The sequence below is a fragment of the Otolemur garnettii genome, unplaced genomic scaffold (assembly GCF_000181295.1).
Source record: "Otolemur garnettii isolate 467f Iridium unplaced genomic scaffold, OtoGar3 scaffold00376, whole genome shotgun sequence".
Classification (NCBI taxonomy): Eukaryota; Metazoa; Chordata; class Mammalia; order Primates; family Galagidae; genus Otolemur; species Otolemur garnettii.
This window is the reverse complement of record NW_003852771.1, coordinates 154159-179176: the sequence shown is the minus strand read 5'-3', so window position 1 is coordinate 179176 and position 25018 is coordinate 154159. Positions and strand designations below refer to the sequence as shown.

The window sequence follows — 25018 nt, the reverse complement described above, 5'->3', positions numbered from 1 at the left end:
GGCTTTCCGGAGCAGTAGAACTCCTCTCCAGCCACCCGCTGCCCGTGGGAGGCTTGCGACTCTGGCAAGCAGTTCTGGACCTGCCCAGAGCCCTGAAGCGGGGGTGTCCTCTGTCGCCCATGGGGTGAGTGGCTCTAGCAAGCAGTTCTGGGTCCTCCCAGAGTGGGGGACTTGTCCACTGCCACCCGCGGGGGTGCGGAAGGCTCTACCAGGTTGTTATGTGCCTTCCCAGCACAGGGGACTTCTCTGTGGCCACTTGCCACCCGTGAGAGGAGGGCGGCTCTAGCAAGCAATACTGGAGCCCGCTTTGTACCTGTATTTTGTGTTCTTAAATGATCTTCCTTAGATTTACAGCTTGCTGAACTTCTTTCTGGGCTCAGCTCCCCATCTTTGGCTTCATATATTCTGATTCCAACCAGTTTTTCTTTCTTTGCTCAGGAGCCTCTGACTAGGGTTGCTACCAGTCAGCTATCTTCCCAGAATCCCCTAAATATACAATTGTTATTGCCTCATTTGTTCAAGAGGATGGCTTCTTTTTTTTCAGTTCTTTTTTTGAGATGAAGTCTTACTCTGTAGCATATGCTAGAGGGTTGTGGAATCATCATAGCTCACTGCAACTTCAAACTCTCTTAGACCCAAGTGATTCTCCTGCCTCAGCCTTCCAGAGTGCTAGGACTATGGGTGTGAGCCACTGTGCCTAGGGGATCATTTTCTTTTATCTCTTAAAACTTCAGTGTATATTTTCTAAGAAAAAGTATATGGGCCATGTATCCACAGCAAAATTATACAAATCAGGGAATCTAATAATGACATGATATTACTTAAAGTTATCTAAATCCATGCTGTATATTCAAATGTGGGCAATTTTTCCAATGATGTAATTATAGCATGTGTGTATATACATGGTCTTGGAGTTACACAATATTTAGTTAACATTTTCCTTCAATTTGAAACATATATTCAGCTTTTCTTTGCTTTTCATTACAATTTGACAACTTAAAGAGGATAGGCTTATCATTTTGTAGAATGTTTCTCTATTGGGGCCTATACAATGTGTCTTATGAATAAATTCAGGAGTAGAATTTTAGGTTAACATTTGCCCACATAGAAAGGGAAGAGCGGAAAAGGAAAATTACAGTGGAGAAATCTGAGACACGTGACCTCAGGTGACCAAGGTTAACATCACCAGTGGTAGACTATGTTGATAGTAAGTACCCTGGATTATTATGTGATGATAATGGCATTTGTTTCTACGATCTTTGTATCTTCATGAACGCAATCTAATTATCTGAATAAACAGCCAACAAATCCCACTGAAGGGACATTCTACAAAACACCTGACCAGTATTTCTCAAAATTGTCAGGATCATCAATAAGAAAGGAAGTTGAGAAACTCTCCCAGCCAAGAGGAGCCTAAAGAGACTTGATGACTATAGGCAACATGCTGTCCTGGGTGGGATCATGGAGGAGAAAATGTACATTAGGTAAAAATTAAGGAAATTGGAATGAAGCTTGGACTTTGGGAATCTTTTCTACTCTCTTTGCAATTTTTCTATAAATGTAAAACTGTTATGAAAAATAAAGTGTATTAAAACATTTTTAGGTATGCAGACATTTCAATGTTTCTGGAATTGTTACTGAATTTCTAGTTCATGCATATGAACTCAAGCTGAGATCACCTCTAGAATGTTTTATGAGTCCACAATTGCTCAATATCATTGACCTTTTGACTATTGGTCACAATACCTACTTCTTATCAGCCATCAAACGTCACAACTACCTGGGCAGAGATTAATGATTGTTTTCTCTTTACTAGAAAACCTGCCTGCCAGCAACTGGCACAGCCTCTAGCAGTGTCTGCAGCTGAAACCCGCACACTGAGCCCGAGGAGCTGATCATGGCCGAAGACAATTTGTGGTATGAAGGGATACCTTTCCCGGGAATCAATTTCAAACCTGAAATCCTCAGAAAAGCACAAGAAGAGTTTATGATTAAGGATGAAGATGTCATAGCAGTGACTTACCCCAAATCAGGTAAGGAAACAGAGCCCTGAACTGAGAAAGGCTATCACTGTGTTCCTCATCCCTTCCTCTTTTTTTTTTTTTTTTTGAGTCAGTGTTTCACTCTGTGACTCATCTGGAGTGCAGTGGCCCAATCATAGGTTTCTGAAGCCTAAAATTCCTGGGCTCAAGAGATTCTTCCAAGAGGGTAGAACTACAGGCATGCACAACCAAGTCAAGCTAATGTATATTTATTTATTTATTTATTTTTACACAGTTGCCTTTTTTTTTTTCCCATCAAGATAGAGTTCTACCCTATGGCCTGAGCACAGTGCAATGGCATTGTAGCTCACTGCAACCTCAGACTTGGGCTGTGGGCATCCTGCTGCCTCAGCCTCCGAAGCTGCTGGGATTACAGGTGCTCCCCCATGGCGTCCGGCTGGGTTTTTCCATTTTTTCATGAATCAGTGGAGGATCACTTTTCCTCAGACAAGCCTTGAACTCCTGAGCTCAAGCAATCCTCTCGCCTCAGCCTCCCACAGTGCTGAGATTACAGGCATTTGCCACCATGCCTGGCTGTGTTTTTATTTTTATAGAGATGGGGTTTTGCTGAATTACTCAGGCTGGTCTGCAACTTCTGTCCTTAAAAGTGATTCTCCCATCTGAGGAAGGAATCACAGGAGAAAGACGTCTACTCCAGTACTGACTGTTGCACTTTCTATATGCCAGACAATGTGCAATGTTTTGGGGGTTGAGTGATGACAGCAATGCCTAGTACCATGTACATTCAGAGAAAAGGATTCAGTCAGGTATTTACACAGTAAGATGAGTGTTCAGAGGGGGTAATCTACAGTATTAAGAGAACTCAGAGAAGTGAATCCAAAGGTTGATTCAGGTGTGTGTATTGGCAGGGAGAAGAATGACCACTGAAATCCTAATAGAAGAGACAGGATCTAAATAGAAATAGAAACAATGAAAGGGAAATTACTTGATGAGGAGGGATATTTTCCCACAGAACAATCATGATGGGTGATGGGCAGAAATTGGAAAAGGACAAATACAAGGAAATAGAGGCTGTAAATGATATTTCTATGGGAATGGGGCTGGAGGGTAAGAGTCTGAAAATAGGGCAGTCTGAGGTCAAAGGCGCTGCAAGTGGCAGGGCCCTCAAAAACCAAGAGCAATAGGAACTTATTCAAAGACTTAAGCAAATGGCCAAAAAGGTGGCAAGAACACAAACACCCATTGACAGATGAGGGATAAAAAAATGTGGTGCATAGATGCAATGGAAATGGGGGGAATAAGAAGTTGTTTAATAAATAGTTTCAATTTTGCAACATTAAAATGTGCAGCAATGGGAACATACTTAACACTTCTAAATAGTATGCTTAGAAATGTTACATTTTATGTTATGTATGTTTTGCCATAATTTTTCTTAAGGTCACATTGAAATGAGTGACCATCATTTCCCCTCTTTACCCAGGAACACACTGGTTGATTGAGATTCTCTGCCTGATTCAGTCCAAGGGGGATACCAAGTGGGTCCAGTCTGTGCCCACCTGGGAACGCTCACCCTGGATAGAGACTGAGTCTGGGTTTGCATCAGCAAATAAAAAGGAGGGCCCACGCTTGCTCACCTCCCACCTCCCCATCCATCTCTTCCCCAAGTCTTTCTTCAGTTCCAAGGCCAAGGTCAGTGCACTATGGTCAAAACATGTATGATAAATATCTTTCAGATGTTAATGTGCCTATACATCATGTGGAGACCTTGTTGAAAAGCATTGTCCTTTGATAGGTCTGGATGGGACCTGAGATTCTGCATTAGGTGATGCCAGCATGGCTGTTCTGGAGATTACAGCTAAGTGCAAGGGTGTGATCCTTTCCAGAAATTATGCTGGCCAGATACAAATCCGGAATAAATGACCTGCTAGCAACGCAGGAAACTGTATTTCAACCCCAGCTAGCACTTATAACTGTATTATATGAGAGGGCCTGACGATTAAGTTTGTGAACTTGCCACCATGCACTTACATTGTCCAAACAACTTCGGAAGGATTCCCAGCATTGGTATATCAATGTCTCACAGCTGCATTCCTGTCCATGTGTGGTGTGTCTTCCTGAGTGGTGTTCATTATTGTTCTGTGTTTTTTGTGCCATCCCAAGTTTGTCAGAGCTTAAATTAGAGTAATGAAAAAGTGTTACATTTTTTGGTAAAGTTGGCAAGAATGAAAGTTACATCAGGGACATGTTAATCCAAATTTATGTGGATAAAGCCAGGAAGAAAACATCAGTGTACATATGGATTAAATGGTTTTCTGAGGAGAGAGATACTGTCAAGGGTTAAGAGAGATCACTGTGGCCAGTAAAGAGCAGAACTGATGAAAACATTGCAAAAATTCATGGAAATTGTGAATCAAAATTGTCAGCTGACTGTGAGAAGCATAGCGAACCAATTAAAGTGCCTGTGAGGGAGTTTTTAGCCAGTAAACAAATAACTGTATTGGAACACCCTCCCTACCCACCTGATCTGCCCCCCAGATGATTTTTTTTAACTTAAGGTAAAGGAAATATTGAAAGGAAGACATTTTGATGACATTCAGGACCTTAAAGGTAATATAAGGATAGCTGATGATGGCCATTCCTTGCTTTGAAGGGTGGACTGGGCACTGGTGTCAGTGCAAAGCTTCCCAATGGGAGAATTTGAAGGTGACCATAGTGATATTCAGCAGTGAGGTCTGTGATAGAATCAGATTACTGCCCTGCCCAGGTAGAACTGACCAGCCCAAGAAGGATCCAGTGCTTGTCCCATTCATTCAATAATGAATGTACCAATCTCTGCCTCTGACCATTTAAATCCCCGACCACCATCGCCCATGTGTTAAATTCTTTCCCTGTTAGGGATTTCACCCCACCTGCACCCAGGTGGAATAATGGCCACACTGACCACACAGAATTGGGACTCCATTTTCTTTTTGTTTCGAACCTCGGAATATTCATTCATTTTTGGGCCCCCAATGTCTCATTATGTAGCACTTACTGTAGGGTGAGTAGTTCTCAGACTTAATTGTCAGACTAGGTATACTAGATAAGCCTCTTTTTGTTGCTCTAAGATAGTGATCAGTTTAAACATGTGTGCAAGAAAATAAAAAAAATAGAATAAATAGTGAATGGATCTTAGTTCTGTAATTGCCTCTTGCTACTATGATGAAGCAGAATGGTTCATATGGGCACCAGCATATTTAAAATTTCTGAAATCCAGGGTGCCCTGGATAGATTTTCCAACTTCTGTGTCTTCTGTGTCTCTGTGTCTTCCTGAGTGTAGCTGTCTATGGAGATGAGCAGCCATATGGATCTCCCCAGTGGCTGAACACTAATCACCAGAAGGAATAATTGTTATTCAAAGTCTAATATACATTGGATCAATTTTAGAAACATGCTTTACTAGAAAATATAAATGTTAAAAAGAAAGCAAAAAAAGAAAAAGAAGGAAGGAAAGAAGGAAAGGAAGGAAACTTGCTTTCCTAGGCGTTTATTGTTTTGTGAATTTTAAAATTTTTTTCAGCTTTGGGCAGTGCCTGTGGCTCAAAGGAGTAGGGCGCCAGCCCCATATACTGGAGATAGTGGGTTCAAACCCAGCCCCAGCCAAAAATAAATAAAAAAAATTTTCAGCTTAAATTAAATTGAGAAACTTAGCATCATATTCTTCTGTCTTGGAATTCTACCAAATTCAGCAGCACAAAGACTTTGTTACAACACACCTGTTTACATGTGTCTTATGCATGTTGGTAAATCCTTACGTGGGGAAACTAAGGACTAGAGAGGGAGATGGACTAGAATAAAGGCACAAAGTGAGTGGGTGTAGAGTCCAAAGGAAAATTTAGGTATTCAAATGTCAAGTAATCTTCCTTGTGTGTGTGAGTAGGTGGATATGTGTGTGTGTGTGTGTGTGTGTGTATGTGTGTGTGTGCAGTAATCGTAATACTTAACTTGATGAGTATTTGTATGTGCACACACTTGGTAACCCTTATCTAAGTTCTAATTCAGAACCTTTCCCCTGATACCCTGATGCCCCTTCTCAGGCACTGCCCATGAACAAAGATAAACATTGCCCTGACTTAGAACTATAGCTTAGTTTTGCTTGTTCTTGAACTTCATCCAAATATAGTCATGGTGTATGAACACTGGATGCCTGGATTCCTTCACTCAATGTGATTCTGTGAGAGTCATCCATGGTCTTGGTTGAACATATGGATATATATTTTTATATATCTATGAACCCATCATAACATGTTAATCCATTCTCCTGCTAGTGATCTTTCATGTATCTACACAAATACAATTCTATTTACATTTTCAAACCCTCCAGTTGCTTCCCATTGTGAGTAGACTAATATACCCCAGAGGGGAGGACAACGCTTTCCTCTTCCATTGTTATAATCCTGGAGAAGGGACTACTTCACAGGAACTTTAACTTTATATTTGATTAATGAAGGCACCAAATAATTTATTAAAATAATCCACTGATGCTCAATAAGTATTTTTAAAGAATTGGCTTTTTCTCCATTTTTATGAGAAATGGAGAGTAAATAAGTATATTGATTTTTCTTTCTCCCATTTTTCCCTTTAAGGTAATTTATGTCATCAGAAATCCCAAAGATATTATTGTATCTGGCTATTTCTTCTTGAATTCTGTGAATTTAGCTAAGAAACCAAAGTCAATGGAACAATATCTTGAATGGTTCCTGGAAGGAAATGGTGAGTGTGCTGAAAATATGGACGCTAGGGGGCGCGCGGAGTCCGTTCTCCGACCTCACCTGACACCCAACTTAAATCCACAAATCACCAGCCCAGGGCTGCAAGGCTGTGTCACCAATGGAACCCAAACTGGAGCAACGTCCACCTACTCTCTTACGTGGCAGCAGAGCTCTAGCCAGCCCCTCTGCTTGTCCCTGATAAACTATCCACCCTATTTATCGAGTTTAACATCTCCAGTACTAATACAGACTAGCATATTCCTTTCCACTCTTCTAAGGTGTGACTTTCTGAAAGTCAGCTTTTCATTGGCTTCTCATACAAGGCAATCCTGATCTCCTAACCTTGTACCATTGTTTTTCAGAAAATGCTTCTTTTCAAAACTCCCTTACTCCTCTATTTCTATCAGTCTCATAAAGGTTTGCATGACTCTGGAATCTCTATTCTTTTAGTTATGCAGAATGCTTGGGCTTCCTCAAGCTCTTGCAATTTGGCACCTTTTTTTTTTTTTTTTCAAAATTCCATGCTGAGTCTCCTGCCTTGGCTGTAATCTGTCTCCAGAGCTCCAGCAACCTGGAAAGAACTGTAGATGTCTGTGCAAGATTGAGGCCATTTCTCCCCACTCCCCAAACTGCTTCTACTGTACATTAATATCAACCAATAAGTAGATCCACCTCCCCTCACTGAAGGGCTGACACTTCATATGCATCTTTGTTTTCCCACCCCCCTCCCCCCTGCCCCTCACCATTTACCTTTAGCTAATTAGTAATCAAGTCCCCCACCTTGATTAACATCTTTATTGTGGTCTGTGATAAAGCACTTCTGTATTCAGAAAATCCTACTATTGTGACACTATATAAAATACCCACCCTATTATTTTTGCCTGAGTGGTTTTTCCTTAGTAATATGCATCACCAACAGGTATTCATTCATTTATTCTGTGTATCTACACAATACAATGTAAAGTCTTTGAGTTTTTCACTGTCAGACCTCAGGTGGTAGAAGGATTCTTACTACATAATTAGCAATCAGCACACCTTTTTGAAATGATTAATAGCCATTTATTACTGCTTCTATAGCACTTTATTAACCAGAGGCCTTGTTATTTCTTGCCAAGATTAACATAACAAAGGTGTTAGTGGTGTCCTTGCCCCTGCTAGGGTATATTGCAGTTATCCATTACACATTGGAGAGTTCATTTTCTCTATCCCACTATTCCTTGATTGTTTCCCCTCAGCATAAAGTCTAATCTTCAAATCCTATTTGCTATTGATCGTAGCTGAACTCCACAGCCATGCATCCCTCCTTGGTTCAGGTGACTCTTTCAGAGAAATATCAATATTGAAACCATATGTGGGAAGCCCAGACATGAAGATAGCACTTCCCCTCTCAGTGTTCTATCTGTTCTTGCCATTTGGTACATGCACAGAGTCTGGATCATGCTTCAACTGCCACCAAGAATCTTGCAAAGTCCAGTTGATAGTGATTGATGAGGACACATCCTGCAAACCTCACCACTATTTGAATTTGGGTTCCAATTTCTTTCCTCTCTGTGTTTTCAAACCCATGCACAGACCTTTTTGTCTTTTCCAGTCAAGAACCACCAGCACAAAAATCTTTATTGTTCTCAACCAACATAAATATTCTGACCCAGTGTAGCCATGTAGAGGAGTGAACCAAATACCTTTCCCTGTACAGGTGAAGACACCTTGGGAATATAATTTTAAGGAATGTTGTCCTTAGACCCAGGCAACATGAGTTCCTGCTGTGGACCCTGGGTCTTAGAGAAGAGTTTTGGGTCACACATGAGTTAACAGGGCCTTAGGGGTACCCTGCTCTTAGCACATATCTTCGTTCAACAAGGTGAGGAGTCTGTAGGGACGAGGAGGGCAATAGCTCAGGTGGAGCTTTCTACCTCTTGTTACCTGTGCTGTGGGACCCTTGACCTGTGGGATCATTCACACCAGAGACTCTGAGCTCGCTATTAGGGACTGTGTGGCCCTCTTTTCTTGGTCCCACCTCCCTAGAAAGGTCACATGCACCTCTAAGCTACATATGGCCACAGGGAAAATTGAAAGGAATGACTCATAATCACCATCTGCAAGATAGGAGTACATGCTCATATGTAAAGTACCATAAGAATGAAAAAGCAAGCATCAGTGTACCCCCCAAATATCTTTTAAATTAGCCAGGCATGGTTGTGCCCACCTGTGGTCCTAGCTACTTGGGAGACTGAAATGGGAAGATGGCTTGAGCCCCAGAGGTCAAGGTTACAGTGAGCTCTGATCACACCATGGCACCCCAGCGTGAGACTATCTCCAAAGAAAAGAAAAATGGATTCCAGGAAATGGGATTTGCCTAGAGCTATGTGGGTGCCCAGTGCTCACTACTGATGCTGACCTTGCTCTGTAACTTTGCTATGTGAGTAAAGCATTGCTCCATCCAGCGTCTGTGTGAGTTGTATCTTTCTTGGCCACCCTGACACCTGCAAACCATGGCATAGGCTGATGCTCTGGGACTCCTGCTCTTGGTGGTGGGCATTGTTCTGCTATTTGCATCCTTCCCAGAGGTGGTTGTAGGTGTCACTTGCTTGGTGCGAGCCAATGTGAACCCAATGTCAACCAAAGGTTATGTGTGGATCTTATTCAGATCTCACTTTAAAGAAACCAAACAGAAAAAGACATTTATGAGATAATCTAGGAAAAGTGAACACTCATTACCTATTAGAAGATAATAAAGAAGTATTTTAGGGGGGTTGGTGTGATGATGTAATTGACAGTGACATTTTACTCTGAAGAAATATTCTAAAGTATGTAAAGATGAAATGTTGTGATGTGTGGGGGTTTTCTAAAATGAAACAGGTGGAAGGAAAGGGGAAACAGATAAAAAAGGTATATCCTAAATAACACATCAGGACACACTGCTTTAGGACGTATCCCCAGTGTGCTCCTTACTTGTGCCGAATTATAAAACCTTCTTGCTATAAAAAAAAATAACAATACACCAATAATGGCTAAAGCTAAGAAAAGGGCTTATAGGAGCTCCTTACATTAGAATTGGCCTCCAGTGCCAGCTCTTCAGACATATGGGTGAGCCATCTTTGAAATGGTTCCTACAGCCCCAGTGGAGATGGCTCAGCTAATGTTGCATAAGCATAGAAGAGCTGCCCCTGTGAATCCTGCCCAATTCAGCCTCATGAGAAAATAAATGGTTTCTGTCTTATGCCACTTAAAAAAAAAAAGGGCGCCTTTCCTTTCTTCTCTTTTCTCTCTGCTTGCTGTGAGGGTCCATGCCCTCCCCCTGCCCCATACCTCATCACAATGCCTCGGAAAATTGAGGAAATCAAAGACTTTCTGATCACAGCCAGGTAAAAGGATGCCACGTCTGTCAAGATCAACAAAAATAAGAATAATGTGAAGTTTAAAGTTTGATGCAGCAGGTACCTTTTATCCCTTGGTCATCACAGACAGAGAAAAGGTGAAGAAACTGAAGCAGTCTCTGCCCCTTGGTTTGGCAGTGAATTGGCAGTGAAGGAGCTGAAATGAAGCACACATGCTGATTTGAGTTGCATTAAATTTTAAAAGTTCAAAAAAATTAATCAGGAACCCTTTCTTAGCATGTTAAACTCCCTCAGGTTCTGGGTTCCATACCTTCTTATAATTTCCTTTCAACTCACACACTGAACTTTATATATTTACATCTGGGGTGGCAGGATCAGGGAGACCATGGTCAAAGGGTGCAAAATTTCAGTTAGACAAGAATAAGTTTAGGAGAGCTATGCTACAGCATGCTAATAATAGTTAATCATAATAAGACTATAGTTAATAATCATGTATTATGTACATGAATATTGCTAAGTGAATTGATCTTAAATGTTCTGAATATCACAAAATGGGAAATACGTGAGGTGATTGAATATGTTAATGAGTTCCATTGTATCACTGCACATCATGTTGTATGCTCTAAATATATACAAATTATAATTCTCAATTATTTTGTAATAAAGTTGGTGGGGTAGTGAACCTAAAAGATGGACTTAACCTGTCTCTCTCTCTGCCTCCCCCCATACAGTGATATATGGGTCATGGTTTGACCACGTTCGTGGCTGGGTGTCCATGAGAGAGAGGGAGAACTTCCTGATGCTGAGTTATGAAGAGCTGAAATGGGTAACTGTCATTTTATCAGTCAGTGCACACCCTCTCACCACCACCTTTACTTCCTCTGACTTCTCTCCATTTCTGTGTGTCTCTGTTCCTCCTCCTCAGTCAAAATTCAACCTGGAGAAGAGTCATGAGGAGTGGGATTATCTCCCTGGTCTCCATTGCCCCATATCTGGTTGCCATTTTCCAAGATTCATGCTCTTTTTTCTATGTTCTTCTATATTTTATCTTCAAACATCTAAAGGGGTTTCCCATGCATCCAGGCAGAGGACCATGGCTCATGCTCACACTGGTGCTTGTAAAAACCTCTGTGGGCAGGACATATGGTGCTTCTGATGACTCAGTAATGAGAAGGCCCTGGGGAAGGGACAGAACTGGGTGGTTACAGTTCAGTTCCAGAGATGTGTCTAATTGTCTGACATTTTAGCCTGACTAGTAAGAAGAGAAATGAAGGCATGAGACCAACCTGTGTGAATGTGCTGAGATGCCAAGGACTGGAGGGGCTGCTGAGAGACAGGAGAAGCTGTCAGGTGATGCTCAGGACCAGTGAGGGTGAGGAGATCATTGTAGAAACAACCTGACCTATTGGTGGCATCCTGAAGAAAAGAGAAAACAATAAGAACACTGGCTGTCGCTTCCACCTGAGAAACATTACCTCCCATCCTCTTCCTCTGCTCACCTCCATCCAACCCCAGTGGCCTCAGCATGAATCATTGTGATCAAGAAACCTTTCTTAACACATTTAACTCCCTCAGGTCCAGGATGCCACACCTTCTTGTAATTTTCCTTTCAACTCACACACTGAACTTTAATTTTAGCTATTTCCACAATTTTATGTCCTTTTGTTAGACAACTGGGGCTTGTCAAATAAAGAAAAAAATTTAAAGCATTTAATTCTAAGAGAAAAGTCTATGATTCAGAGGAATGTCTTTCTTGTATAAAAGCCATTTTCTTAGCATCTTAGCAAGTTGATCTCAGGATCCTGAACCAACTACTAATTATTAAGATAATTCATGAGAATATATTATAAAACTCTATGTATTATTCAAATGAGAGTCATGAGAAATAGTATGGCTTAATGTAGCACGGCCAGGATTTTAATTCGATTCATTGAATCTTTCTGAAGTTCTCCCTGAACATCTCCTTGTTTAGTCCTAATAATTGGCCAGGAGCCCTTTTCAAAGTCTCTCTAAAAACCCTAGGCCCTGTCTTTTACTGCTAAGTTCTCCTAAACTCAACTGTATGAGAAATCCATCAGGATCCTGGCATCTTTCACATACTACCTGCTCTCTCTTCTTTACCTGTTTTTCTTGCTCTCTCCTGGTTGCATCCAACTCCATCACTTCTCCCTTCTGTGTCTTGTTTCTCTCTTCTTCTTCCCTCTCCTCACCCTCATCCTGCTTCTCATCCTAGTTTCTCTGTTGCCTTTCTCTCTCACGTCCTCTCTCTTATTTTTCCTTCTTTTAGGACACAGAGAGAACTGTGGAGAAGATCTGTCAGTTCCTGAGTAAGAAGGTAGAGCCAGAAGAACTCAGCCTAGTCCTCAAGAATAGCTCCTTCCAGGCAATGAGAGAAAACAAGATGTCCAATTTCTCAATGGCGGATGAGTGTTATTTAGTTCACAAAAGCCCACTTATGAGAAAAGGTAAAAGCAAATGCTCTGGTTTCAAAATGTCTCAGAATACAAGAAGGGCTTTCTTGTGCTAATAGTTGAGAACATTTCTCCTGTCCCTTAATTAAGGGGTGTCTTTTCATGGCTGCAGGCACCTGGACAAAATTGATCCATCCTGGGATGGCTACCTGAGTGATGAGAAATCATTTAGATTCTCTCTCCTCTGAATTTGACACAGGAGAGTGTCCTAAAAACAGCAACCAGGTTAATTAGCTACTCCTGCCAGGCTTACAAGCCGTGATTGATGGCTGAAGGAGAATGAAATTGGGGTGTTCACATGGGGGCTATCTGCTGCACAATTAGTGTAGAGAACAAAGACATAAATGAACAATTGACTTAGCTGGAAAAAGGAGAGAGGTGAGTCTTTGCTATCAGACATTGTAAGGCCCCTACACTTGAGCTTGAGACAAATGAAAATACTTATTAGATGGAGTTTAAGAAACTATGTTTTCCCCAAATCCTACACTTCAGATATCTGGGATGGTGATCCATGCAAGAAAATAATTAAATTCTTCTAAAACATCGCAGGACCTTGAGCAGGTCAGGGTTTGTGCTGTTCCAGTTGGCCAGGAGGATAGAGACTAAAGAGGTCAGTCTGAGCCCTAACATCTAATGCAATTGGCTCTGCTGGGTTTTGTATTGCTGTGCACCCATAACCTCCTCTTTCTTCAAATTACTTTCTTTTGGAATGAGCAGAAAGTAATCCAATTTCTGTCCCACAATTGCATTTTTTTTTTGGCTGGGGCTGGGTTTGAACCTCCGGCATATGGGGCCGGTGCCCTACCCCTTTTGAGCCACAGGGGTCACCCCCACGATTGCATTTTTGACCTGATGAGGCATATCTTTCCTTTTTTTAAAATTTTAGGTTAATGTGAAGGTACAGATGATTAGGATACATTATTTGCATTTCTAAAGGTATAGTTCAAGTTGTTATTGAGCCCTGCATACACTTACATTGCACATATTAGTTGAGAACTCACTACTGCCCCTCCTTCTTCACTTTACCCTCTCCCTACTCCCTACCCAATTGCATGCAGATTTAATCAAAGAAGCAACAGGGACACAGATCATTGGGAACCTTGGAAGTGCCTGACATATTTGTACTGAGTGAAACCCATGGGCCCTGAAAGAACTTGAACAGGAAAGTGGCAAGATGTGTTTCCCAAATCAAGGGATCAAGGGAGCTCCCATCTGAGACTAACTGATACAGGAGACCGATCCCAAGCAGAGAGATATCTTACAGTCCGTCACCATAATACAGGCGAGAAATGCTATTGGCATGGATCAGGGTGATAGAAACAGAGGTGGTGGGAAGTGGCTTGATTCTGGGTGTGTCAGCAGACATTTCAGGCATGACTGTGGAGGGAATATGCACAGGAGGGGCTGGGAGAGAGGAGAAGGTAAGAAGTCTCCTTCAGGAAGGTAGCAGTGTAAACAGGTGTGCTGCCAGGAGGCACAAGGGCCCACCAGTGGACCACTGCTCATTCTGCCATATTAGCCACAATGTCCATGACAGTGGACAGTAGGAGCAGACCAAGGAGGATATGTGTTAAGACTCACTCCCACCTGACCAGAAGGTCTGTTTCCTATTTTTCAGGAGTAACTGGGGACTGGAAAAATTACTTCACGGTGGCCCAAGCTGAAGCCTTTGATAAACTGTTCCAGGAGAAGATGGCAGATCTTCCTCAGGAGCTGTTCCCATGGGAATAATGTCTACAATATTTCTGGATCTTATAGGATACTGATATTTGTTCTCTTGTCCCTACATGTGTGCATGATTGGGGGTTATTGCATAAAACCTATTTCATCCTGGAGCCTTGAATGATCAAATCTTTGTATCTTTGACCAGTTCCTTGTTAAAAATCACCATGGTACTTCTACACATGTCATGGGATCTCAGACACTAAATGTCTGTAGTGTTTCAAACGTATAAAATGCTACAGAAATAATATAAGTATTATCCATAAGTGTGTTCAAAATATAATTTTATTGAGACAGATTCTTGCTGTGTCACTGGAACTAGAGGGCAGTGATATCATCATAGCTCCTTGTAACCTCCAACTACTAGGCTTGAGAAATTCTCCTGTCTTGGCCTCCTGGGTACCTGGCATTACAGGTGTGCACCTCTATTCCCACATTATTATCATTATTATTATTTTTGAAGAGACTAGGTCTCTCTCTTACTCAGGAGGATCTCCAATGGCTGGCCTCAAGTAATACTCCTCCCTCGGCCTCCCACAGTCCCAGGATTACAGTGATGAGCTATGAAGCCTGCCAAATTTTTTTATAAAAATTAGAAAGAGTGACAGGTATAGAGATGAGAACAAATAATAATAAAAATAAGAAACAAATCATAGAAACAATTGAGGACCCTTCTCTTCCCATCAGGTGTATATTTACAATTTATTATTATTATGGCCTTAGGAACATATAATTCCTACAGGAAAACAGCCTGTTGCATAAAAAAGGTGATGCCATTTTGAAGATAAACCACCTTGACCAATGTTTCACACCTATATGGTAAAATGTTCTGCAGCAAAGTCTTTCAACTATGCCTACAGCCTACATAACTCATCATAAATGTACAGTAGACCCTCCATAGATGATGACCTCCCTACATTGACCACCTCTTTACATTGACCTAATTTTCTTTCTTTTTTTTGAGACAGAATCTGACTGTGTTACTCTCAGTAGAGTGCTGTGGCATTACAGCTCATAGCAACCTCTAACTCTTGGGCTTAAGCAATTCTCTTGCCTCAGCTTCCCAAGTAGCTGCAACTACAGGCACCTGCCACAACAACTGGCTATTTTTTTGTTGAAGTTGTCATTGTTGTTTAGCAGGCCCAGACTGGGTTTGAACCTGCCTGCTTTGGAGTAGTGGCTGGTGCCCTAACCACTGAGCTATGAGTGCCAAGCCCATTGAGCTAATTTTCATGGACCAACATGTATCACATGTACATATAAGTTCTAGTTCCTTCTGTTGACCATCTCTGTGTATTGACCAGTTTGCTAAAGTCCTTTGGAAGTCAACTTACAGAGGTTCTACTGTGCTTATCTAACCTCTCCAGTGGTCATGAGTTTCTGAAGAACATCTAAGACATGACCAGCTGCTCCTGTTTTACTCTAAAACCTTGGTATAGAAACCAGAATGTTTTCTAGAGGGCGGATGTGAGAACCCAATATCTCTCAACCACCGAGACATCACTTCAGGTTTTTCGTAAGTCCCTATTGAGTATTTCTGCCTGAGAAACTCAGGTAACGATTTGTTACCGTCTTTCTCTGGCTTCTCAGCTCCCTAAACCCTTAGGGGTAGGTTTGCCTGCATCTGCTCATGGCAAACAGTTCCCAACCTTGTTTTGTTCTCTTGCTCTGTGGTGGTTGAGCATAGACAATAAGTGCAGAGGAATTCACTCCCAGTATAAAAAATTCTCCATTTTCAGGAGTGGTTTCAGGATCCCTCACCCATGTAGCCTACAGTGATAAAGCATCTAGCACTTGATGGCAGTGAGGTCCTCAAAGGACTTGTTCTGGGATGTGGTATTGGTTGTGGGGATGCCTTGCTCCTTTTCTTCTTTTTTGCTTTCTAAGTCAGCTTCTCTAGACTTTGTAGAGATTCTGTAGGGTCCCGCTATCATTTCAATAAATGCATTTTCTGCATACACCATCCAGAGTCCACTGGAGTCCACTGTATCTGAAACCCCAGTTAACCCACGACAACCAATGCCCCTAACATCATCTCACCCCATTGGCCTGAATCCCATGTTTCACTCACAGGAGAAAGGCCTTGGCATAGCATGATGCAGAGAGCTTTGCTTTCTTGGGGTGACATTTAGCAGGTTCCTTTGTATAGTTTCTTATAGACTCAAAATTGGGCCTAAGGACATAATGGGACTCAGAAATGTTTGGCAAGACTGTACCATAAATGACTTTGCAAAGCTCACACTGTACCACAGTGATCTGATTCATTTTGCTTCATGGCATAGGACTGTCCTGAGCTAATGATGGGCAATCTTAAGTGGCTTGGCCAGATAAGATCTGGAATGAACAGAATCAGCTTCTTCCTCAATGCATATCAGGACTGTTCAGAGGAAGGAGCATGTGGGCAGACTTACTGGGTGACAGGAGTGTGCAGAGCTCTGTGCCTCACATCTGTGCCCACTCAGGGCATCTTCACTGCAGAGGGAGTGCTCCCTGCCCAGGTCCCAGGCTCATGAGTAAGGAGTTACAAGGAATACGGTGTTGAAAGCGTGGGGATCCTATAGTGATTGCTGACCCAGCTATTGCTGCTTTCTCATGTCTGATGTTTTGGTCCCAGGATCAGCTCTGAGCTCTTCATGTGGTGCATCCCTATAGGGGGTGCCAAGCAATCACTTAGCAGCAAAGTCAGCACATCAGACCCATTTCAGCCCAAAGCGGGCGCTGGTTGGTGTCAAAATGGATACCTTCCAGTATATAATGCCTCAGCCATCACCACTATCTGGGGGCTGACAGAATGCTGGATTGACTGACACAGGAACATATACATTATTTCTTCCAAACAAAAGGTCAATTATCTGGCAATGGAATTGCAATGAAGGGCACAAGACCTCACAATTCACTGTACACAGAGAAAAGGCAGGGCAACTGTGATGTCTTTGGAAGACAGAGCTTACTTCGGTGTCACAATAGAACTCACAATTTAAAAAATGGACAAAGATTATTAGTACTTTTTGATGCATGGGTTATTCAGGTATTTCTTGCTTAATTTAAAAATATTTGAAGATTTATAGATATCTTATGGTTCTTGGTTTAGAATTTAATGCCATTAGTGTAAGAGAGTAATTTATATTATTTCCAATTGATGACATTTGTTGAGCTTTGCAGAGCATTTGACCTGTCTTGGTGAATAAGCCTTATGACTTGAAAAGATTGTGTATTGTATTGCTTTTAGGTGTAGTATTCTGAAAAGACAAATTAAGTCCTATTGGTTGGATCGATGTTCTCCAGTGACCCTAGTGGATAGGAAGTACTTTTGATTTGCATTTCTCTAAAGACTAATAACCTTGAACCTCTTTTCCTGCATGTGTTGGCTGTTTGCTTATCTTATTTGAAGAAATGTCTACTTAAGTTTTGGGCCCTTTTAAAATTGACTTTTATTGTTGAATTGTAGGTGTTCTTTATTTGTTCAGAAATATAATCCTATTCTGTAGGTTTTCTTTCCACTGTCTTGGTAGTGTTCTTTGAGGCACAAAAGTTTTTCACTTCAACATGCACCAATTCATCCATTTTTTCTTCTTCCTTGGCATGTAAATTGATGTTTCCTTGGGAAAGAAACCACTGGCAAATTCAAGGTCATGGACATTTACCCGTATCTTTATTTTAAGAATTTTAGGATATTTCAGTTATTTGATCCATTTTTAATTAATGTATATATTATAGGGTAAGTGTCCAGCTTCATTCTTTTCATGTAAATATACAGTTATTACTGCCTCAGTTGTTGAAGAAGATAGTTTTTTTTTTTTTTGTCTTTTGTTTTTTTAGGTAGAATTTTACTCTGTTACCCAGGCAAGGGTGGAGTGGTGTCATCACAGCTCACAGCAACCTCAAACTCATGGGGCCAGGTGCTCCTTCCTCTAAGCTTTGACTATGGGTCACAGGCCAAGTTTTTCTACTTTTAATAGTGATGAGGTCTCATTGTTGCTCAAGCCTGGTCTTGAACTTCTGAGCTCAAGTAATATTCCCACCTTAGACTTCCACAGTGCTAGGATTATAGTTGTGAGCCTCTGTGCCTGGCCAATTATTCTTTTATCCCTCCAAATTTCAGTGTATATTTTCTAAGAACAAAGATAAATGCTGTATGTCCACAGGAAAATTATAGAAATCAGGGAAACTGATAGTGATATAAAATTATTCAACATTATCTAAATCCACATTGTCTGTTCAGATTTGGGCAATTGCTCCATTGATATAATTACAGCATGGTGTGCATGTGTGGTCCAGGACTGACACAGTACTTAGCTTCATGTTCCTTCATTCTGAGACTTGTGCTCCATTTCTTTGTTTTCATGACCATGTGACAATTTAAAGAGGACAGGCTTAGTATTTTGCAGAATGTTTCTGATTGGGGTTTAGGCAATGGGATCTTATGATTATATTCAAGTCTAGAATTTATGTTTAAGGCAGGCCCACAGAGAAAGGGAGGAGGGGAAAGGAAAATTACAGGGAAGAAATCTGAAACATGTGAGCTCAGATGACCAAGGTTAATTAATGTCATCCTGGGCCATGTTGATATTAAGTACCCTTGATATTTTGTGATGATAATGCCATTTGTTTCTATGACCTTTCTCTTCATGAATCCAGTCTGATTATGAGAAAAAAATCCAACCAGTCCCACTGAGGGGACAATCTACAAAGTAACTGACCAGTACTTCTCAAAATTCTCAGATATCAAAAACAAAGAAAGTCTGAGAAACAGTCACAGCTAAGAGGAGCTGAAAGAGACTTGATGATGATATGTAACCTGATGACCTGGATGAGATTTTGAAGAAGAAAAAGAACATTAGGTAAAAATTCAGGAAATTTGGGCTGGGCACAGTGACTCATACCTGTAATCCTAGCACTTGGGAGGCTGAGACAGGTGGATTGCCTGAGCTCACAGGTTCAATACCAGCCTGAGCCAGAGTGAGACCTCATCTCTAAAAGTGCTGGGCATTGTGGTGGGCACCTGCATTCTCAGCTACTCAGGAGGCTGAGGCAAGAGAATCACTTGAGCCCAAGAGTTAAAAGTTGTTGTGAGCTATGATGCCGTGGTACTCTATCAAGGGTGACAAAGTGAGACTCTGTTTAAAAAAAAAAAAAAATTCAGGAAATCTGAGTGAAGTCTAGACAATGGGATTCCTCTGGACTCTTTTTGCAATTTTTCTGTAAATCTAAAACTTTTATAAAAAATAACACTGATTAAAACTATTTTTAATATAGACACAGTTTTATGTCCTTGCATTTGTTAGAGAATTTCCACTTCACTTCTATGAATTCTACTCACATTATCTTCAAAATGTTTTCTAAATTCAGTTTCCCAATAGGATTTCTCTATTGACTATTGGTCACAATACTGACCTCTCCTTATCAGCCAGCAAACTTCCCAAATAACTGGGCAGAGATTGCTGATTGTTATCTGTTTACTATAAAACCTAATCTGCCAGCAGCTGCCACAGCTTCCAGCAGTTTCTGCAGCTGAAACCCTAACGGGAAGCCTGAGGACCTGATCATCATGTCAGATGACAACTTATGGTATGAAGGGATCCCTTTCCCGAAGAAGGGTTATAACACTGAGATCCTAAGGAAAGCACGTGAAGCACTTGTGATAAAGGATGAAGATGTATTAATAATCACTTTCCCCAAATCAGGTAAGGAAACAGAATCCTGTACTGAGAAAGGCTGTGGTTGGGTTTCTCATTCATTCAGTAGATGGTTGGAGCACTTTCTCCCTCTTTTTTTCTCTGTGAGACAGGGTCTCACTTCATTGTCCAGCTGGAGTGCAGTGGCTCAATCATGGCTTCCTGCAGCCTGAAACTCCTGGGCTCAAGAGATCCTTCCAAGTATCTGGAAGTACAGGCATGCACCAAGCTAATGTATTTCTTTTTATTTTTTTTATAGAGATGGGCTCTTGCTATATTGCTTAGGCTTGTCTTTAACACTGGCCTCAAAATCTATTCTCCCATCTCAGCTTCCCAAAGTGCTGGGAGAAGAATGATCTTAATAGAAAAAACAGAATCTAAGTTGAAATGAAAAGAAAGAAAGGGAAATTACTTAGTGAGGAAGGATATTTTCACATAGTAAAATCATCATGGATGGTGGTCAGGAATTGGTTAGGGCCTGAAAAATCAGAGGGACTGGGAGATGTAGGTCATTATCTTGATGGGAGTGGACTGGAGGGTAAGAGTCTGCAAATGGGGCATATTGAGGCCAAAAGCACTTCAAGTGGCAGGGCTCTGAAAAGCCAAGAGCAATGGGAACATATTCAAAGACTTCAGCAAATGGCCAAAAGCTGGCAGCAACTCAAACACCCATTGACAGATGAGGAATAAATGAACTGTGGAATATAGATACAATGGGAAAGTGTTTCATCCTTCCAAAGGGAAAAAATGCTGATACATGCTACTGTGTGGATAAACCTTGAGGACATTACACTCAATTAAATTAGCCCATCACAAAAATGCACATAGTGCGTGGTTCTCCTTATATGCTTATATAAGGTGTCTAGAGTAGTTAATTTCACAGAAGGGAAAATACAAGGTGGTCGCCAGGGGCAGAGGGAGGAGGGGATGAGGAATTGCTGTTTTATAAGTACAGAGTTTCAGTTTTGCAAGATTAAAAAGTTATGGAGATTGGTTGAGCAACAATGGGAACATACTTAACTAGTAAACTGCTAAAAAATGGTACATTTTATGTTCTGTTTATTTTACCATAATTTTTGTTGTTGTTGTTGTCGTAGTTGCCATTGCTGTTTGGCAGGCCTCAGTTCAAACTTGCCAGCCCCCGTGTATGTGGCCAGTGCCCTAGCAGCTGAGCTATAGGCCTCAAGCCTTTACCATATTTTTTTTTAAAAGTGAGATTGAAATGAGTGATCACCATTTTTCCTTCTCTATTCAGGAACACACTGGTTGGTTGAGATTCTCTGCCTGATTCACTCCAAGGGGGATACCAAGTGGATCCAGTCTGTGCCCACGTGGGAACGCTCACCCTGGATAGAGACTGAGCCCAGGTTTGCATCAGCAAATAAGAAGGAGGGCCCACGCTTGCTCAGCTCCCACCTCCCCAGCCATCTCTTCCCCAAGTCTTTCTTCAGTTCCAAGGCCAAGGTCAGTGCATAATGATCAAGAGATATGTGACTAATGAGTTTGAAAGGTTAATGTGCTTGTAAATCACTGTGGAGACCTTGTCAAAATACATTGTTATTTACTAGGTCTATGGGACCTGAGATTGTTCTTTTTATGAGGCCAGTGTGGCTGTTCCCGGATCCATATTTGAATGCATGGCTATGAACCCTTCCACAGACTACCCCAGCCAGATACAAACCAGGCACAAAGCGACATGATAGTGCCAGAATCTTAGAAAACTATATTTTAAACCCAGCTAGAATTTAGAACTGCATTATATACTAGTTAAGACACTTTTGGTTGTTCCACATAAGTAGTAAACCAATGTTAATTCAATAAGCACAGAATTTTTCATATGAGAAGTAGCACATTTGTAAATCAATGCCAAAATACAAGGTGATTGCTCTGACACCCTGGATAGTTTTTCCAACCTCTGTGTCTTACTGTGTGTATCTGTCTATGATAGAGACGAGCAGCCACATGGATCTCCCCAGTGGCTGAATAATGATCACCAGAAGGGACGATCATTTTCCTGGATCTAAAAAATATTAGACCATTATTAGAAATGTTCTTTACTTATAAGAAAAAAAGAGAAAAGAAAATAGACAAGAGAAGAAAAGAAATGAATCAAAAACGCTTTCCTACAGGGTATTTACTGATTTGTGATTTTTAACAAAATGTTTTTTTGCTTAAACTAAATTGAGAGTCTTAGCAGAACTGTCTCCTCATGTGGAAAGTATACACTGTGCAGCAGCACAATAAATTTGTTACGTGTCGTAACACCTACCTATATGTATCTTAAAGTGTTTGGTAAGTGTTTGTCTTTAATTGTTTTCCTGTGTAGGGAAACTGAGGCCTAGAGAGAGATGAGAATAATATCACAAAGAGAGTGAGTACAGAATCCAAAGGAAAATTTAGATGCTCAGATGGCAAGTAACCTTGCCTCGGTATGTGTGTGTAATAATATTGATGAGTATTTACATAAAATATAATGTGTAACCCTCATCTGGGTAAAAATCCAGAACCTTTCCATTTCTACTCCCTCATGCCCCTTCCCAATCAATGCCCACACACAGAGGTAAATCCTGCCCTGACATAGAACCATAGGTTAGTTTTACATGAACTTCATATAAATAGAGTTATGCTGCATGAACTATTGAAAGCCTGGATTCTTTCACTCAATGTGATGTCAGTGACATTCATCCATGGCCTTAGATGTATGTATGGATATATATTTCTATATATCTATAAATGCACCATAACATATTAATCCATTCTCCTGTTAGTGATCTTTAAACTATCTACACAAATACAAAATCTCTCACATTTCAAAATACTCCATTTGCTTCCTATTGAGAGTAGACTAATATACTTCAGAACAAGAAAAATGTTTTTTTCTTTTAGTATTGTATTCTTGGAACAGTGAATATTTCACAGGAACTTTAAATTTTATATTTGATTGATAAAATCCCCATGTAATTTATTAAAAGAATTCACTGATGTTCAATAAACATTTTCTAAGAATTGGCTTTTTCTCTATTTTTGCGAAAATTTTAAAAAGTAGGAAATCAATGCATTGATTTTTAATTCTCCTATTTTTCCCTTTAAGGTGATTTATCTCATTAGAAATCCCAAGGATGTTATTATATCTGGCTATTTCTTCTGGAGTTCAGTGAATTTCGCTAAGAAACCAAAGTCACTGGAACAATTTCTTGAATGCTTCCTGGAAGGAAATGGTTAGTGTGCTGTAAAATATGGGCCCTAGGTGGCGCGCGGAGTTCGTTCTCAGACCTCACCTGACACCCACCTTGTATCTACAAGGCTCTGTCACCACTGGAACCCAAATCTGCAAAGTCTACCTACTCTACTATGTGGCAGCAGAGCTCTAGCCAGCCCCTCTGCTTGTCCCTAATAAACCGTCCAAGCTAGGTGTTGAGTCTAACATCTCCAGTACTAACACAGACTACCATATTTTTCTTCTCCACTCTCCAAATTTGTGGCTTTCTGAAAGTCAGCTTTTCATTGGCTTCCCATTAATCCTGACCTTTTAACCTTCTACTATTATTTTTCAGACAGTGCCTCTTTTCAACACTCCCTTAATCCTCTATTTCTATCAGTCTCAAAAAGGTTTGCATGACTCTAGAATCTCTATACTTTTAATTACACAGAATCCCTGGGCTTTCTCAAGCACTTGCAAATTGGCAATTTTTCTCAAAAGTGCCTGCTGAGTCCCCTGTCTCAACTGTGATCTGTCTCCAGAGCTCTAGCAGCCTGGAGAGAGACATAGATGCCGCGAATTCCACCTGTGCAACACTGAGGGCATTTCTCCTCCTTCCCCAAACTGCTTCTACTGCACTTTGATCTCACTGGATAAGTAGATCCATCCTCCTCTCACCCAGGGGCTGGCATGATTCTGACATTTCACATGCGTCTTCCTTCTCCCACCCTACACTCCCTGCCCCTCACCACTTTCCTTCATCTAATTAGTAATCAAGTCCCACCACCTTGAATAATATCTTCCTTCTGGTTTCTGATAAGATGATATTGCATTCAAGAAATCCTGCAATTGTAACACTATGTAAAGTAGCCACTCTCCTCATAACTTGAACCCAAACTTTTCTTTTCCTTAGTAATACTCATTGTCTGCAAGTACTTATTTATTTGTCTATTCCGTGTGTCTCCACACTTAAATGTAAACTGAAGATGTTTACTCTTGGGCCCCAGGGCCTAGAATGATTCTAACTAAATACTAAGCATTCATCACACTGTTTTTAGATAATTAATAACCACTTACTACTGCCTCTGTTGGCACTTTATTTAGCAAAGCCACTGTTAACCTCTCACTTAGATTAACAGGCAAGGCATTGTTGTTGTCCTTACCTGCACACTGTATGTACCTTCTAGACTATATTGCAGTTATCTACTATATGTTGGAAAGTTCATTTTCACTTTACCACCATCCTTGGATTTTTTGCCCTCAGCATCAAGTCCAATCTTCAAAGCCTGACAGTCATATTGGCTATTGATCTTTCCTGAACTCTTCAGCCATAAGTCCCAACTGGCTTGAGGTTAATCAACAGTGGAGCCTCATAATGGAAGCTCAGACATGAAGAGAACATTTCCCTCCTCAATGCAATATTTGATCTTGCCATTTGGTATATAAAGAAGTCTGGATTATACTTTAGCTGTCACCAGGAATCTTGTTAAGTCCCCTCAATAGTGGTGAATGATGAAGGTACATCCTGTAATCCTCACCACTATCCCCATATCTTACCTATTTGTGCTTTAAAACTCATGCACAGACCTTTTCTTTCTTTCTTTTTTTTTTTTATTGAATGGTAATATGTACATTAATGCATTTCTGGGGTACAGTGTGGGGTTTTCACATACAATCCGAAACACTTCCATCAAACTGGTCAACACAGCCTTCATGTCATTTTCTCAGTTATTGTTTTAAAACATTCACATGCTACTCTTAGAAAGATACACTTGTACCCCTGTAAGATAAACCTCAGAAGTGATCCCTCCAATCCCCCTCCCTCCACCCATCCCCCTCCCCTCTCCCTCCCCCCCTCC

General features: G+C 41.0%; 2 protein-coding genes and 2 pseudogenes across 2 annotated transcripts in view; 3 read left to right on the top strand and 1 right to left on the bottom strand.

Moving 5' to 3' along the window:
• The window catches only part of LOC105888398, a 91846-nt pseudogene that overhangs the window by 23146 nt on the left and 43682 nt on the right, over nt 1–25018 (bottom strand).
• On the top strand, nt 1888–14294 carry LOC100957203 (bile salt sulfotransferase-like). The gene is made up of 6 exons (XM_003803632.2): nt 1888–2033; nt 3484–3692; nt 6629–6755; nt 10824–10918; nt 12380–12557; nt 14182–14294. The coding sequence occupies exons 1-6, from the start codon at nt 1898–1900 to the stop codon at nt 14292–14294; spliced, it is 858 nt and encodes a 285-aa protein (XP_003803680.1). The 5' UTR covers nt 1888–1897.
• LOC105888397 lies at nt 10073–10283 on the top strand (annotated as a pseudogene).
• LOC100956888 (bile salt sulfotransferase-like) overlaps nt 19834–25018 on the top strand; it is a 37304-nt gene continuing 32119 nt past the window's right edge. The window contains exons 1-3 of the mRNA XM_003803631.1: nt 19834–19969; nt 21216–21424; nt 23052–23178. Coding sequence (XP_003803679.1) covers nt 19834–19969; nt 21216–21424; nt 23052–23178 — 472 coding nt within the window. The remainder of the gene's footprint in view (nt 19970–21215; nt 21425–23051; nt 23179–25018) is intronic.